At 33.1% G+C, this 19491-nt stretch overlaps 1 protein-coding gene across 1 annotated transcript in view; it reads left to right on the forward strand.

Moving 5' to 3' along the window:
• The window catches only part of CadN (neural cadherin), a 30535-nt gene extending 11208 nt beyond the window's left edge, over positions 1–19327 (forward strand). Inside the window, exons 3-14 of the mRNA XM_075732220.1 lie at positions 2993–5389; positions 8401–10037; positions 10095–11091; positions 11143–11286; positions 11355–11473; positions 11645–11809; positions 11998–12162; positions 12317–16061; positions 16123–16303; positions 16908–17170; positions 17305–17535; positions 17595–19327. Coding sequence (XP_075588335.1) covers positions 3193–5389; positions 8401–10037; positions 10095–11091; positions 11143–11286; positions 11355–11473; positions 11645–11809; positions 11998–12162; positions 12317–16061; positions 16123–16303; positions 16908–17170; positions 17305–17535; positions 17595–17854 — 10104 coding nt within the window. The 5' untranslated portion in view covers positions 2993–3192 and the 3' untranslated portion in view covers positions 17855–19327. The remainder of the gene's footprint in view (positions 1–2992; positions 5390–8400; positions 10038–10094; positions 11092–11142; positions 11287–11354; positions 11474–11644; positions 11810–11997; positions 12163–12316; positions 16062–16122; positions 16304–16907; positions 17171–17304; positions 17536–17594) is intronic.
• The last annotated feature ends 164 nt before the right edge of the window (positions 19328–19491 follow it).

Raw genomic sequence — 19491 nt, forward strand, 5'->3', positions numbered from 1 at the left:
GTTTTCAAGTCATCGTTTTGTTGTTCTATAAAAAAAACAGTAACAATCAACAATTATGATCAAAATTATCATTCCATTTAAAGTCATCTAAATAGCAGCGATAGTTTTATCTCTTTTTTTGAAAATTTTTTTTTCGGTCCATCATTGTACAAGTTTTGTGTCTAGTCTAGTCAATTTCACATTACTTTTTTTCGTGCATTCGAGTTTACCTGAATTACGATCAGTTGGCGAATGAAAAAACAGAGTCCTAGAAATAAAATGAAACGATATTTTTTAATCAACAGTTGAAATTTAGAACTCTTTCTGAAAATTGATGATGCTAATGAGAAAAGAAAAACCTGAGAATAGTAACCTGAGTGATGATGATGATGATGATGATGATAATGATATCGAGGTTGAATTTTGATATGTATACAAAATTTAAATATTTATTCACACAATCAATCGTTGATGTTTTTTTTAGAAAAGAAGAAGAAAAACAAATAACGAATAATATTTGTTAAAGGGGCAATTTTTTTTTGGTAACTTCCATTTTAAGACTTTATCGAAATCTTGTCAGAAAACGATGGTAAAATCAAGGAAAAGTTTTGATCTTTTTTTTCCTGTTTTAATTCATTGCCACACGATGATGGTGATGGTGATGATTAAGACAATGATTGACATCTTTTTAAATACTAAGGTGATTCGTGTGTTAAGAATCACTGTGTATGTGTGTGTGTGAACATCAACAAAATTATTACGATATAATCATGTTAGATTTAAAAAAAAGATGATGACTTGATCATGTTCAACAAATGACACGGTAATCTTTGGATTTTTTTTTTTTTTTTTTTTGACTGACATTTTCAGTTTTAACGATATTTTTATTGACCACATCAATGTTTTTTTGTTGTTGTTGTTTGATTGATTAATTTATCACAATGATGACAGTTTGAAATTATAATACAGTGGGTCTGTATTATTCTTATCAATAAATATTCATATGATGAAGAAAAAATGGCTTGGCTGTTTTGGATTTAATTAAACTTGAAGTTTTTTTTGGGTTGCTATAATAATATTTGATGATCAAACCTGATGATGAATGATGATGAGGTTTTTTTTCGGAGGCTAATTTTTTTTGTTCTCATTGTCAAATATCATTAATCTAATATATATCGATGATAGGTTTTTCGATGAGAAATGATTGTAAGAGAGAAATAAAAAACATTTTTCACACATTTTCAACATCTCTTTTTTTTTGACCCTTTTTTTTGTTTTCCAAGTATTCACACATCTCATTTTTTTCCACGATTGAAATTGTTTTTAAGTGTTTTTCACATTCAAAATTAACTGGAATCATATTCATAGTTCAAATGAATCAATTGTCAATTTATTCTCGAAATAAATGTGAACACATTTTTGTTACTACAAGACTTTTTTATTTGATTTTTTATGGTATCAAAATTGTAAATGTAGTTTTTTTTCATTTATAAAGAACATTAACCAGAATGAGAAAATATTTGATTGGATATTTTTGTTCCATTCTCTTGGTAGTTATAGTCAGAAAAAAAATATAGATCAAATGTGATCAAAATTAACATTCATATCGACTGAATCATTTATTTTTCTCTATATATTGCCCATTTTGAAAATATTGTTTGTTCCAATTTCCATTAACCTAGTCGTTTGTTGAATCATTCATTCAACAAACGAATCATCCATCCTACGAAGTCAATTACATTCACTATTCAAAACATTCACAGACATCCATTAATTATTGACTAACGAAAACAACAACAAATGAAAAACGAAAGTCAAAAAGAAAAAGAAAAATATTTTCCACGATACAATTACGTTGATAAACTATTAACTTTGAATTTATGTGTGTAGTATGAATGATGGAAAATGAAAGTTGCATATATAGATTCGAATCAATGATAGTGGAAATTAATATGACCGGCCTCCACACACATCACCTGCATGTGTGTGTTTGTGTGTGTGTGTGTGGGTCTAGAAAAAAAAAGACATTTGAATTCTGAAAAAATTTTGAAAATCTTGACATTCAGGACATTTAATCTGAAATATATGTGTGTACGACAATTCGTTTTTGTTGTTGTTGTTTTTTTTCATTCTCTGCAATCAAATGTTTCAGATCATTGGCCGGCTTATTATGGCTAAATTGATGGCAATTTTTTTTTTTGATCTGACCACTAAAGGCACTAGATATAATAATAAAAATGATGATGATGAAAGTAATAACAATCATAAATTTTTTTTTTTGTACAAAAGTTTGGGTTTATGAAATATACAGAAAAATACATTTTTTATATTAAAATGAAAATGAAAAACTAAATTTGAAAAATTTTGTCTGACACTCTTTGTTCTTTGCACTCATCGTCACCATCATCTTCATCATTGACTTCATTGACATTTCTATATATATATAAAAGTTTTTTGTTTTTTCAAAGTTTTTAATTTTCTACTATCGAGAAAGTAGAATTCGTATCGTGTACGCTAATACCCAAACCCAACTTGATGATGAATATCTTAACACTTGAAAAAAAGTTTTTTTTTTGTCAATACAACACACATTGCACATACAAACAACATTCATCGTGACAAAACTTTGCACTCGAATTTTTTTTTCTCAAAAAGAAATGAAAATTATTTTCACTTTGAAATTTTTATATATGGATGAAAAATTTTTATTAAATGTCAATGGTAAACATAATAATAATGATGACGATGACGATGATAAACTATCGAAACAACTATTGAAATGAATGAATTGAACAAAAGGGCCAAAGTTTTTTTTTCTTTGATCTATATTTATTCACTATGTGAAATAATAATGACTTTTCATGAGTTTTTTTTTTCGTTAAATATTTGAAAATGTAAATGAATATATCATCATCATCATGAAATGTTATGAATTTATGAATGTTTTTTTTTCTCCAAATTGAAAAAAAACTAATTTTAATTTTTTTTTATTTTCTTTTTTTTTACCCAACAGGCAAATGTGAATAATAATCATAATCATCACAATCATAATCATCATCATTATCGTTTACCAGTAAATTAAAATTCTCAAAACAAATAATGTTCAATTCAAAATCCTCTATATTGTGGTGGTGTTGATGAAATCATTATCATTTGAAGCATCTACAATCCACTCTTCATAACAAATAACAACAACAACAACTACAAAAAATCATGGATCCACCCAATTTCACATCACCATCATCATCATTAAATTCCTTGATTAATCATCATCATCATCATCATAGGAAGCATAATACTAATAATCATCATAATGATCATATAACACGAAGCCATCAAATGGCACAATCGACAATAATAATAATGAACAATAAATATCAACAACGACAAAGAAATCGGATAACAAAAAGAACAATGTCGACAACAAATCGACAAAATACTTTTGATTTTTCATGTTTTTTATCACAACAACAACAACAACAATTGCCATCAATTTCGACAAGAAAAAATTTCCAGTCAAATGTGTCATTTGTGTTATTATTCTTATTGATGATCATATTGAATCAATTCAATGTGGCCATTTCTTTATCCAGTCATTATTATCATCATCATGATCAGTCATCATCATCATCATCATTGGATGATGTTGTCGCCAATAATTATCATGTCGACCAAGGAATGGCCGAAGAAGTAGTGGCCGTACCACATGATGCCTATGTAGGTTATGAAGTATTGAGGCTAAAATTCACATCGAAACCTCGTTATGATGTCTCTTTAACGTTGTCTGAAGATGATAATTTAGATGGTAGTAATAGTCATTATCATGATGGACAAATAAAAAATCAAGAGACTACCATTACCACTAATAACATCGTTGAACCACATATCGAACCAAGATTCCGTTTGTTAGCCGAATCCGATACGGATCTGAATCTGGTTTCTATATTTGCATCCGATTCTGAAGATCTCGAACGTCATGTTTATGAAATGGTCTCATCATCATCATCCTCATCACCATCTTCTTCATTGGTTATGAATGATGATGATTACGATTCATCTACACCATCATCCAAGTCACATTTTACATTACTATCTGACGGATTATTGATGACAACTAGAGATCTAACCGATCTGGTTAATAAACCAGTATTTTTGGCTGTACGGGAAGATGCATCACCATTCTATGTTCGTGACCGTGTATTCCGTATAAATGTTTACAACAATACTCGTGTGAGCAAAGTTCGTTTCAACCAACCATCCGCAATCGGACATATACGAGAAAATGCACCTGGTTCAACAGTGGTCGAAGGTCTTGAAACATTGCGATTGATTGATGGTGAAAATTTGGTCAATGATGGAACCGTTTTGTTTACATTGATTGAAAATGATTATGATACAGGCAGCAATAATAATAATAACAACAACAACGATGACGACGACGATGATGATGATATCCGAATAAAACGACGTCATGGAAATAATCAACAATCACAACAATATGAATCATCATTTCGTTTGGTCAATTTAACATCGATATCGATTGTGTCCACTCGATCATTAGATCGCGAAATCAAGCCATACTATGATTATATCCTTTCAGCTCGTTCGACTGACAATAATTTTTTCGCTCAAGTTCCTTTACGAATCTTGATCGACGATGAAAATGACAATGTACCAATTTTTGAACGATCATTATATGAATTTTATATTGCCCATGATACACCATTATATTCAATGATTGGCAATGTAACAGCAACCGATTTGGATGAAACCGATTCAGTCGTATATCATCTAACTGAAAGGCATCCTAATTTTGTTATTGTACCGAAAACTGGACAATTAATGTTGATTAAACATGCTCAACACATCCCTCAACGTTATGAATTTGAAGTTTATGCTACGGATGATCGAAGACCAGCACATGAACGTCGTTCATCACAATCAGTTCCTGTCATTGTTGAAATTTATCGTGAAGATACATATAACAATGAGGATATCAACATTGATAGTGAAGATGATTCTAAAAGCATAAGTAATGATAGTCAAAGTGAAGAAATTAATAATAATATCATTAACAATGATTCAGAATCTGATTCCGAATCAGAATTTTCTCAACAAGATGAAGTTGGTATCAGCAAAGATGATTCTATTGCTCGTGCTCGTGCTAAACGTGAAATTCGTCATACAAAAACCTATGAATTTAAAGAATCGGATGGTTCTACACCCGGAATGGTTGTTTTTCAATTAGATCGTCGAACGCCGAATGAAAAATTTCGTCTCGAAACTCCGAATAAATGGGTAACAGTAGATCCTAATGGAGCAGTTAAAGTGAAAGAACCATGGGACTATGAACAATTGGGCAAAGATAAAACTATCGATTTTTGGGTTATTTCATCCTTAGAAAATGGTGGTAAGTATTTTTTTTTCTTTCTATCTTATCTAGTTTTTCCTACAATCAGGATTTACTTGCCGACATTACTTGAGTGTAGAAATGATAAATTTCTTTTTGTAGACATTGTTTTTTCTTTGTTTGATGTTCGTTCTTCCACACCCGACCGCTTGTCTTAGTCGTCGTTGTTGGATGTACAATATGAAATCGTTTATTTTTCCCCCAACAATGATTCGGCGCCAAAGTTACCGCGCCCTTTTTATCTAGGAAACGCTGCTGCTGTTTCTTTCCCAAATAGTGAAATCGTTTTTAATGCTTGGTGCCGGAAATCTGTGTTTATTATATTAGAATTTGGAATTGCAATATAGAGAAATGGTAGCATCCCAAATTATTATTTTTTTTTGTATTGTTGATGGACTATAGTCATTTGTTTGTAGTTTGTATTTAATTCGATTCATATGAAGAAGCTATAGCGTTTGGGATTTATAATTTCATTTTGGTTTTTCAATTTTTTTTTGTCTGGGGAATTGTTAAAATAGGAATTTTCATTTCTCAGTTTTTTTTATTGTTGCATAATTCATTTGATTTTGATTGTTGTGAATGTGTATGGTCATTGCTTTACAGTTGAAATCTGGTCACTTTGAAAGCTTTCATTAATGGAAATCGTTTTTTTTTTTTGCTGTTGAATTCAAACGCTAAACTAAATGAAAAATATAGTAAATTGGTGAATTAGGACCGGATTCATTCGAGTTGTGTGGCTTTTTTTTGTTTTTATTTTTCTAATCACTTTGTGAATAAAAGAAAAAAAATTCCATTGTAAAAGTGTGGTCTGTGTGAACTTTATGGTCCATTGATTTCATTGTATTTTTCCTGCTCGATTCACCCGTTATATAATAGAATAGTAAACATCTGATTATCGATAAATATCGAATTGGTTTATATTTGTGTGTGTGTGTGTGTGAATTAGTCGGCCATTAGTTTGACATGTGAATTTAATATTCAAAATAAAAAAAAATTTAATTGGATCATTATCACATCTACAATGGTGGTATTTTTTTCCCCCAGATTAAACATACATTTATCGAACAGTATCATGACATGTTATCTTAGTTTCCAAACACTACACTACACTATTTTTGTTGCCTAGATTTTTGTTTTGTTTTGTTACAATGTTGTTCATGTGTCATGTTGAATATCATTATGAGTGAAGATAAACCAGAAACACAACGAAATGAAAAAACAAAAAAAAATTCATAAATATTACATGTAATACATTCATTATTCGATATTGGATATCTTGTTCAAGCCAGATATATATTTCGCGTTTATTCACCGTGGACACTAATCATAATGATAATAATGGTGGCTGTACCAAAAAAAAAAATTGTTCCATTTTTTTCACTGTTATAGATAGAAAATCATAAACACACAGACACACACACAGAGAGAATTATATAATTGGGAATATAGTCATGGTCATAGTGTAGAAAGACAAAAACAAAAAAAAAATTTCGTTAGAAACAAAAAAAAATCGAATACGATAATGATGATGATCTTCATCTTGACACCTGCTTCTTATACACTCATCTATTATGGTATATCTTATTATATTTTGCCACATTATCAAAATCTCATCCAGAATACGCTTATTGCATTCGATTATTCATTCATTTATTTCATTATCTTTTTTATTTTGCAAACTGTTTACCATTTTTTTCCCAGTAATCATCAATTTTTTTGCTTTGTTTTTTTTCATTCATCCATATAGATTGGCCATCATATATGGATTTCAATCAATTAATCATAGTTCTATGATTTTATTTTTTTTTCACTACTTTTCGTTGATGATGATGATATTCTTCGATTAAATATTCTTGTGAGATACTTGTGTGTGATAAATTCAAGTATATATTCATACGACAAACGCATACACACACATACACTTAGATGAAAAATGTTGTGATTATTCATGATGGTGCCTTATGTGAAGGCGTTGCGTAGATTCATCTTGTTCGTTAGTTGGATGCACCATCTGTGTATCTTATGAGGAAAATATATCATTTTTTTCCACTTCTTATCCTTTGCTTTTCTTGATCATTTGATCGATGATCATCATCATGGCTATTACTATATGGATGGATATCATCATGATGATGATGATGATGATGACCGTCACCATCCCACATTGCACATGAATTTTTCATTGTTCATTATTAAAATAGAGAGAATACAAGTGTTGAATGATTTTTTGATTATACGGAAGGGTGACCAAAAAAAAATGTATGGATCCCATTCTACATTTATATGATATAAATGAATGGAAAATTTGAATTTTTTTTTTCTCTCTCTTTATTCATTTGAACTAATTTTTTTTAGTACTTTTGTTGTTGTTGTTTTTTTTGTTTTGAAACAAATTACATGTGTCTGTATTTTTTTTGTGTTTGTTATCGCTAATTTACACACGAAATGAGATTACATTTAAAGGTTTTTTCTTTTTTTTTATCGTGAATTTCTGGTTTTGTCGAATGTTGTTATTATTGTGATGATTTCCATGATGATTTTTCTGGAATCAACATGAAAAAAAATTGCCTAATAAAGATTAGTGATTCTAGTTTTATTCATTCTTATCATCATGATCATTATCATCATCATCATCATTAAGTTTGGATCTTCAATTGCGTGTTTGTTTGTAATGAAATAGATTACTTTTTTCCAGAGTTGCAATCATTGAATTTGTATACAAAGCGATGGATGGAATGACATTATTTTATTATTTAATTTTCTATACTCTATCAATATAACAAATTCACGGTCAAGTTTTTTCTTGATTAGTTTAGTTACATGATTTCGTGACCTTTGACCAGACAATCGAATGATTTGTATAGTTAGATTGATAATTAAATCTTATTCAGTAGCTTGTATAACGGTTTTAATAAGACATGAAACAAATAGATTTACCATTACATCATGATAATCAAACAACCACAGTTTACTAATTTCATTTTTTCATTTTTTTTATTTTATATCAATAGACAAAGATGATGTTGTTCGACAACGAATAATCACCCATATAAAAGATGTGAATGATGAAAAACCTTATTTCATAAATCGTCCTTTACCAATGCAAGCTGTTGTTCAATTGAATGCAAAACCGGGCGAGTCAGTATATAAACTACAAGCTCGTGATCCTGATACTGATCATAATATACACTATTTTCTGGTTCGTGATCGAACTGGTGGTCGTTTTGAGGTCGATGAACGAACTGGTGAAGTTCGTGTCAAAAGCTATGAACCATTCATGTTGGACAAAGAATATGTCATCTACGTCAAAGCTGAAGATCACAATGGTCCTACTGGCGATCGTACATTTCAATCGACAGAAGAAGCACGTCTATCAATCATGGGCGGTAAACGAGCACCACAATTTTATATGCCTCATTATGAAACCACTATACCGGAGAATCAACGAAAAGATTCGGACATCATTGAGGTTAAAGCTAAATCTTTTGCTGAACGGCAAATTCGTTATACTTTGAAAACACAAGGAAGTGCTGGATCCGGAACGTTCAATATTGAACCAACTAGCGGCATTGTTAAACTTGCTAAAGAACTAGATTATGAGGAACTTCGTCAGCCTAAAACTTATAATCTAATTGTGACTGCAACTGAAGATTCTGGTGGATTTTCTACATCAGTCGAATTGACTATCAAAGTTACCGATGTAAATGACAATGCACCACGATTTGAATTGCCCGACTATCAAGCTCATAATATTGATGAAGATATTAATATTGGTACATCAATATTACAAGTGTCGGCCACTGATCAAGATACAGGAAAGAATGCTGAAATTGTTTACACAGTCGATCGAGATGATTTTGTTATCGACTCAAAAGGCATTATCAGATCCAACAAAAGACTAGACGCCGATTTGAACAATACATATGTGTTTACAGTACGTGCAACCGATAAAGGTGATCCACCTTTAACTGGTACGGCAACTGTTCGTGTTTACACGGAGAATAAAAACGATGAATCACCGAAATTCTCACAAGATGTATATACGCCAAATGTTGATGAAAATGCTGGACCTGATACCTTGGTCACAACAGTTGTGGCCAGTGACAAAGATGGTGATGGTATATTGTTTGGATTCGTTGGTGGTGGTACCACTTCCGGCATGTTTACTATCGAAGAACGAACTGGTGTCATTCGTTTGACTTCAGGAAACATTGAATTAGATAAAGATAAATATGAATTGAATGTTACAGCTCGTGATGATGGCTCTTGTTGTCGTAATGGTGCCCGTACTATTCATACAAGCACAGCTCTTGTCGTTGTTTTCATCACAGATGTTAACGATAATAAACCCGTATTTGAAGAATGTGGCTCATATGAACCAAAAGTTGAAGAAGGTGCACCGAGCGGAACACATGTAATTACCGTCAAAGCAACCGATCAAGACAAAGGACATAATGGTCAGGTCAGATATTCGATTGTTCAACAACCAAATCAAAAAGGAACAAAGTTTGTCGTGGATGAAATTACTGGTGAAGTCAAGACTAATAAAGTTTTCGATCGAGAAGGAGATGATGGTCGTTTTGTTTCGGTCACGGTTAAAGCTACCGATCGTGGCTCCCCTCCATTGGAAGGTGTTTGCTCTTTCAAGGTAAGCTCATATGAATTTTATAATCATATTTTGACAAATGTTTTCGTTTTATTTTAGGTCGAAATCACCGATATTAATGACAATCCACCTTTGTTTGATCGACAAGAGTACAAAGAATATGTTCGTCAGGATACAGCATTGGGTACAAACATTCTTCGTGTTTCAGCTTCTGATGAAGACGCTGATATGAATGGTATCATCACTTATAATCTTACCGCACTAGACCGACATTCCGATCTGAGTTATTTCAACATAAATCATGAATCTGGTTGGATTAGCTTGGCCCGACCGCTTGACGGTGATCATTACTCGATGCGAGCAATAGCAACCGATAATGGTTACCCACAACATCGAGCAACGGTGGATATTTCAATCGATGTAGTCGATCGTGCTAACAATCCACCTATTTGGGACAAACCCGAATATGGTCCAATTCGAATCCCTGAAAATGTTCCCATTGGACACAAAGTAATTTCGATCAAGGCTCGTTCTGGAATACCGGACAATCCGACTGTTTTTTACACGTTAATGAAAGGTGGTACCGAACAGACTAACAAAAAAGATACATTCTATGTCATACAAAGCCCCGGCGAAGGTGATGAAATATGGGCCGATATTTGTGTCAATCAACCGCTGGATTATGAACGAATCAATCAATACAATTTAACCGTACGAGTACAAAACAATGGAGTTCAACAACTTGGATCCGAAGCTACTGTTCATATTTATCTAATGGATGTCAACGATGAAATTCCTTTGTTCATAGAAAAAGAACAGGAAACTGTTCTTGAAGGTATGCCACCTGGAACCAAAGTCACACAAGTTGAAGCAATCGATAAAGATGGCACACCTCCGTTCAATAAAGTTTACTATTCGATTATGCCAAAAGGCTCTGAAAGTAATCCACCATTCAAAATTGACCGCGAAACTGGCGAAATCTTCACCAACATGGAATTTGATCGTGAAGAAAAACAAGCATATGCTATTCTTGTTAAAGCTGAAGATGGTGCACCGTCAGCTCGACCAAACATGAAAAACAATGAACCAAATTATGGTAAATCATGAAAGTTGATTTGACTCAATCTAATATTGTCTTTTTTTATAGTTACCAAATATATTCGTATTGCCATTGGTGACAAAAACGATAATCCACCATATTTTGATCAAGCTCTTTATGATGCTGAAGTGAATGAAGATGAAGATATTCATCATACGGTCATCACTGTTACTGCCAAAGACAAAGATGAATGTAATGTTGTCATGTGCTTTGATACATAAATCTTTAATTTTTTTTTCTTTCTCCATGTGATTATTTAGCTTCAAAGATTCGATATGAAATTACTCGTGGTAATCATGGTGGCGCTTTTGCAGTGAAAAATGAAACTGGTGCCATTTATGTTGCTGGTCCATTAGATTATGAATCGCGAAAGAGGTTTGCTTCATTTTTTCCATTTATTTTCTTTTTCTTTCTTTTTGTTTTCCATTCTTTTTTTTCGGTTATGCAATTTGCAAATTTTACGTTAATTTTAGAATAGAAAAGATGTTTTTTTCTTTTCAATAATTACAATAATATTTATTATTCTGAAAAATATATATACTGTATATAGTACAAACTACGTTTGGTTGCATCAGATAATCTCAATGAAAATTTCACTCACGTAGTCATCCATGTAAATGATGTCAACGATAATCCACCGATATTCGATCGGCCAACATATGAAACACAGATCACCGAAGAGGATGATCGAATGCTACCTAAACGAGTGTTACAGGTTTAAATAAATTCAAATTGAATCATTATTAAATAAGTGTAAATTATCACCAATGGTTGGTTAGCGATTATGTATGAAATTTTGCAAATTGCCCCTCTTTTTTTCCTTTGTTTTTCCTGATTTTTGTTTTTAATAGGAAAATTATTCAATTTTTTGTTTCATTTTTTTTCATCCCCTGATGATTGTAGTATAACCTGACCTTAGTCGCATCGGATACATTGCACGAAAATTCTACCCAAGTCCGTTTATTCATAAAAGACATCAATGATTTACCACCCAAATTTGAAAAGAGCTCCTATGAAACCACAATTCTTGAAGAAGATGATCAAGATTTACCCAAAATGATTCTTAAGGTAAAAATTTGGACCCACTTAGTTTTGACCGACTTTTTTTTGTTTTTATTGTTGAATAACACGCTAACCATTTATTGATGGATTGACACTTGAGAATTATTTTTCATTGATTGTTCAAGAAAATTGATTAATAAACAATGTTTTTTAATTTTAGGTCACTGCAACGGATGGTGATCGAGATCGTCCTCAAGCCATTGTATATTTTTTGACTGGCCAAGGTATCGATGACAAGAATCCTCGTAACAGCAAATTCTCTATAAATTCAACAACTGGTGAAATCTACGTGCTAAAACCGCTGGATCGTGATTTACCAACTGGTCGTTCACAATGGCGTTTTACTGTATTCGCAGAAGATGAAGGTGGTAACGGTTTAGTCGGTTATGCTGATGTGTTAGTCAACTTACGAGACATTAATGATAATGCTCCATTCTTTCCACAATCACGATATGAAGGCAACGTTACCGAAAATGGCACCGCTGATATGACAGTTATGACCATGACTGCTGTCGATTATGATGATCCTAATGAAGGTTCAAACGCTCGACTTAAATATGCTATTGAACAAAATCCTGTTAACGAACGTGGAGAATTAATTTTTAAAATTGATGAAGATACCGGTACAATCTCGACTTTGGTTTGTTGTTTGGATCGTGAACAAAATCCGGAATATGTAATAAAAGTGGTCGCTACTGATGGTGGTGGACTGAAAGGTACAGGTTCGGCTACGATAAAAATACGTGACATCAATGATATGCCCCCTGAGTTTACCAAAAAAGAATGGAGTGTAGAAGTTGATGAAACTGATGGTGAAATGCTGCCAGAAAATCCTATCCTCGTAGTTTCTGTCAACGATCAAGATTTACTCGAGACCAATCGATTTAGTTATCGAGTTTTGGAAAATTCAGTTGGTGCTGACAAATTTACAATGGTTACCAATTCTGATGGTACTGGTTCGTTGAAAGTGGCGAAACCACTCGACTATGAAGATTATCAACAGCGTTATGGCTTCAATATAACCATACAAGTTAGTGATAGTGGTGAAAGCTCTGAATCGTATCATGTTGATTATGCCAAAGTTTACATCCGACTTCGTGATATTAATGATAATAAGCCTGAATTCAAAGAAACAAATTTAGATGTAACTGTGCAAGAAGATGCTAATATAGGCACTCCATTAGCAACATTTGTTGCTCATGATGCTGATCAAGGTGGAAAATCACGTGTCAGCTATGCCATTGATCGATCATCTGATAAAAAGCGTCAATTTACTATCGGACAAGATGGTGTGGTCAAAACACAACGTATGTTAGATCGTGAAGATACTCCACGTCATCATGTTAAAATTTTGGCCATCGATGATGGTATCCCGGCCCGTACAGCTACAACTACATTGACAGTTATTGTCGTTGACGTTAATGATAATGCGCCTAGATTTCTCAAAGATTATCGACCAGTCATCATGGAACATCAAGGGCCAACTAAAGTTGAAGAAATTCTTGCTACAGATGATGATGATCGTTCCAGAAATAATGGCCCTCCGTTCACATTCCGTCTATCGAAAGATGCTTCCGATACGATCAAAGAATTTTTCGATGTTCATCAAGATCATAAAGGTGCCAATGGTGATGGTATGGCTATCGTAACTTCGAAAAAAGAATTTGATCGTGAAATTCAAAAAGAATATCTGGTTCCGATCGTCATTAAAGATAGTGGCTATCCATCAAAATCAGGAACATCTACATTAACTGTAATCATCGGTGATATCAACGATAATCGTATGTATCCTGGAAGCAAAAACATCTTCGTATACAACTTTCTTGGACAATCACCTCCAACACCGATTGGTAGAGTTCATGTGGAAGATCTTGATGATTGGGATTTGCCAGATAAATCATTCATCTGGGATGGTGGTGTTGCTCATCCATTGTTTGATTTGAATACTGACGATGGCATGATAACAATGAAAAATGTAACCAATGGTGAATACTTTCTACGATTTAATGTTCATGATCGTAAACATACACAAAATGTCCCGGCCAACGTTACTGTTGTTGTTCGTGAATTGCCCGAAGAAGCTGTTTATAATTCTGGTTCAATTCGTGTTAGTGGAATCACTGCTGAAGATTTTATTCGAGTTTGGTTTCCACACAAACAAAAACAGGAGAAAAGTAAATATGAAAAATTCAAGGATGTATTGGCCCGTATTCTGAAAGTACAACGCGAAAACCTAGATGTATTCAGTGTGATAACCAGATCCGAAAGGCCTCCAATCACTGACATTCGATTTTCAGCTCATGGATCTCCTTACCTAAAATCTGTATTTTTGGATGGTGCAGTTACATTGAATCGAAAAGTTATTGAACATCAAGTTGGCATCAATATTACCATGGTTGGAATCGATGAATGTTTGGTGGAAAATATAAATTGTGAAGGAGCAAGCTGTACCAACGTACTTGAAATCTATCCACAACCAATATTTGTCAATGCTAATCGTACATCTTTTGTTGGCGTTAATGTTGGTGTCCGTCCCAAATGTTCCTGTGGTCCAAGGGATTTCGATGAAACCGAAACATGTCGTAAAATGCCACCCCATTGTTTAAATGGTGGTCGTTGTACTGATTCATTGGTTGGAGCATTATGTACCTGTCCTCGAGGATATTCCGGTCCACGTTGCGAAATGCCTTCACGTACTTTCCACGGCGATGGTTGGGCATGGTATCCTCCATTGCAAGTTTGTTCAGATTCTCATCTTTCCATCGAATTTATGACCCGAACACCTAGTGGTTTGCTTTTCTACAATGGTCCAATGGGCGAGCCAATCGAAGGCGAATATAAAATAACTGATTTCATCTCTCTAGAACTTCAACGTGGTAATCCAAGACTGCTTATTGATTTTGGATCTGGTACAGCCGAGTTAACTGTTCATCCGATTGGTGATTTACATGATGGTGAATGGCATCGTATAGATATTTTCTGGACGAAAGAAACAGCTCGAATCCTAGTTGACAACTGTGCTGGTATTCGATTCAATGACGATGATTTAATGAGAGTAGATCGTTCTCGATGTGAAAATATTACACAAATTGTTGGATTTAATGAATTTCTCAATGTAAATAGTCCTTTGCAAGTTGGCGGTCTATATCAGAAACTTTCATCGGCAGGCATATCGCCCTTATTGGCCAATGCTAACTACTTTAATCTTCCCACTAAGATCGGCTTCAACGGATGCATCAGAAATTTGATTCATAACAGTGTTATGTATGATCTTGGTTCTCCTGGTTCGTATTCTAATTCAGAACCTGGATGTCAAATTTCGGAAGAATTGTGTAAAGCAAATTCAATTTATGGTCGATGTTCTAACGGTGAATGTGTGGCCAGCTTCAATTCTGCCCGATGTTTATGTGAACCTGGTTGGACTGGACCTAACTGTGATCGTGAAACAATGTCGAAGATGTTCCAGACTAACAGTTATATCAAATATGCCATTTCTTTTGATCCGGATCCTTATCGAAATGAAATTCAACTACAATTCCGAACACGACAAAAGAATGGCGAACTATTTCGAGTAGCCAGCAAACATTATCGTGAATATTGGATCCTAGAAATTAAAGACAAAAAATTACGATTCCGTTTCAATCTGAATAATCTTGAAGAACGTGAACTATGGTTGCCATTCGTTTCTGTCAGTGATGGTCAATGGCATACCGTCAAAGTTCAACGATATGGTTCTACTGCTTCAATCGTATTGGATGGTGGTGGAGGTCGAAGATCTAATGAAATTACCGAATATGAAGGATTACATCAATTGTTGTTGGTTGACAAACAAAACGTTATGGCTGGTGGATTTGCCCAAATTGTCGGCCCATCTCAATATATTGTTGATTTTGATTATGTTGAAGGTACGATTAATGTCTATTTTTTAAATTTTTTATAACTTATCCTTAATTTAATATTATTTAGGCTGTATGGCTGACATTCGTTTGGACGGTCGACAATTGCCCATGGAAAATGGATCGGAAAATGCTTTTGTTGTTGAGGCTCGAAACATAATTACTGGTTGTCCTTCTAATAATCCATGTGAAGGAATACATTGCAATCATCCATTCGAATGTATAGATCTCTGGAATTTGCATGAATGCAGGTATGTCGAACTTTTGTGATCAAACCATTATAACCCAAATTGTTCATCTTGATTAATTCATATCGATTTCTCTGTTATTACTATTTTAAATCTTTTCACTGTTTTAACTTTCAATTTCCAACCTTTCTATTGTTTTCTGCTAACCACTTCACTGTCTTGTCTACAAATGAAAGATGTCCACTTGGATTCAGAGCCACTGGAGACGGAAAGAATTGTACTGATCTTAATGAATGTTATCCAATTAATCCTTGCCTTAATGGTGGAACGTGTATGAATCTACCAGACGGCCGAGGATTCCACTGTACATGTTTGCCTCATTTCTCCGGCCAATATTGTAATGCTCTGCGTGTCGGCAAAGAGCTTCAATTGAGCAATTCTGCATTGATTATCATACTTATATTGGCCTTTAATTTTATTAGTACGTTTCATTTTATTATTCATTTATTCGATCTCCGAATTTTCCGGATCTCCATAGCAGTGTCTGTGCGTCGTTTCTTCATTTTCCTTTTCTCATTTCCTATTCGTTTCTCAATGTTTCACTGTTCACTTTATACGAATTATGATCATCAATCACTATAATCTATTTATACTTTCCGACAATTAGTTGCCCCACTGGATTTCAAATGACGGCAAATCGTCTTAGTTGTGAAGATAGAAATGAATGTGAATGGCACCCTTGTGGTCGTGGCGGTATTTGTTATAATATTCCTCGTGGCGGTGGATATTCTTGTGAATGTCAATTAGAAGGATTCCGTTGTGATAATTGTAGCTGCGAAGAAGGACCCTTATTACGTCGAGGCAAAGCAGCTGTTGGATTAGGAATGGATGCTTTGCTCATAATTCTCCTTTGTGTCATCTTTTATTCAAGTAAGATTCTGAATTCATAATCATCAAACGACTATCGTTCACTGCTATTGGGATCAATCATCGGGGATTGTTTTTTTCCTTGTTATTCATTCAACGAGCTTCAATTAATTTAATTTTATTAATTTCATTTACAGTTTTGATTGCTGCCTTTTTGATTTACAAACGAAGTAAACGACCTCATCAAAAATTTGGACACGACGTCGATGATGACGTTCGTGAGAATATCATCAGCTATGATGACGAAGGCGGTGGAGAGGATGATATGAATGCCTATGACATAACTCCACTTCGTATACCGATTGATCCCACTGGTGCAACGATACCGGGCAAACCAACGATGATCAAAGATATGCGTCATCGCCAATGTAAGTTTTTTTTATCATACGCAAATACATTAAACATTTGAACATTATCGATGTTTTAGTCCCACCTGATGGCCATCCAGATGTTGGAGAATTGATACGAGAAAATCTTGAAAAAGCAGACACTGACCCAAACGCACCTCCATTTGATGATCTACGTAACTATGCATACGAAGGTTGTGGCAGTACAGCTGGTTCTCTAAGTTCATTAGCATCAGCTATGGATGATAATGAACAGGATTTTGACTATCTGAATCGTTGGGGACCAAGGTTCCAGAATTTGGCCGTCATGTATGTGCAAGGAGAAAGCGAGGAAGAATAAACCATGTAAAAAACGAATGCAATAGTTAGAAATCAAAAACCAAAAAAAAAAATTTGTGAATAATCATCCAATCTTAGCTGGTAAAAAAAAAATCAAATCAAAATTCAATTACCAGTATCACAGACGAATCAAAATTTACATCTCATTCTGACGATCATTATATCAAAATTTGAATTTATGTTTGCTCAATATATACAAATTAATGATCCATAATCAACAACAATCGTGAAAACTGTGTGGACTAATATCTTTTTGGATCGACTTTTATAATCTCTTTTGATCTCAACAAAAATTATTGTTTCGGATTTTGATTGATGTCGTGACAAAAACTTCAACTTTACAAACACATTTCTTTATATAACTACCATACGGATCATTGGTCATATTCATTCGAACGACATTCCAATTGATTCTACATTTTTCTAAAAAAAAAAAAATTTAGTATTCATTTTTATATAATTTTTCTCTCATTTTCATTGTTTATAACAAATTGATCTTTTTTTTCTATCAACTTCATTATTATCATTGATGTAAATGTAAATGTGCCAACACCATTGTCGACACACCTGATTCATTGAACAGAAAAATAACGTCTGAACCAGTATTTCACACACACACACACACACAAACACAAAATAATCACAATTAATAATTGTCAGCTTATTTCTTATATATGTAACATAAATTGATAATAATCATATACTTGCTTATTATTATTCTTATTTTTCAGTGATATTCTTGTTATATATTTTAGTAGTGTTTTTTTTTTCTCTCTCTCTTTCTCTTTCTCACTACACCCTGCAGCCAAATTCATTTTTTATCAACAACATCGACATTCGAATCATTTTTACAACGGTGCTCTATATGTGTGTACACTCCATGTTTTCTAATATTACATAATATGTACGAAATTGACTATAATGGAAAAAAAACTGCCAAACATTGTTATTTATCACATCATCATCATTGATTCCATAATTACTTATATATTATATATATATACATAGTTTATAGTTCAAAAAAAACACACACAAACACTCGCATCATCATTATCATCATCATCAGCATTAATCGCGATTGACCATTTGTAATGGCAATACGATTTTATCAAAGAAAATCTTTTTAAATTTTTTTTTTACATATATATTTCGAAAAGAAAATCCGGAAAGGAACTAGTCATAACAGTCGTGTTTTCTTTCTTTCATTTTCCTTTTTTTTCTGATAATTGACAAATTTAAACACACACACACACACACACACACGCACGTACTCACATATATATATATACACTAACCACAAATAATTTTTTTTTTCAAACCTTAAAAGACAAACATCCTGTGGCAAAAAAAAAAAAAAAAAAGATGAATCCAAATCAATAAATACTTTTGATTGATTTTTTTTTCTTGTATATAACCAATAATAATAATAATCATCATCATTATCATGATTAAAATTAATTTATTAAAAAGTAAATAATTTGTTTGTTTATTATCATTATATTAAAATTGATGGAATAATTTATGCATTTTCATTCGATAGCGAAATCAGAATCTACACAATAAAATTTCAACAACAACAAAAAAACCACACACTCAAGTAAATGTTGGATGTTTGCTTTTTTTTGGATGAAAGCTTTT

This window comes from Dermatophagoides farinae, chromosome 1 (genome assembly GCF_024713945.1).
Source record: "Dermatophagoides farinae isolate YC_2012a chromosome 1, ASM2471394v1, whole genome shotgun sequence".
NCBI lineage: Eukaryota > Metazoa > Arthropoda > Arachnida > Sarcoptiformes > Pyroglyphidae > Dermatophagoides > Dermatophagoides farinae.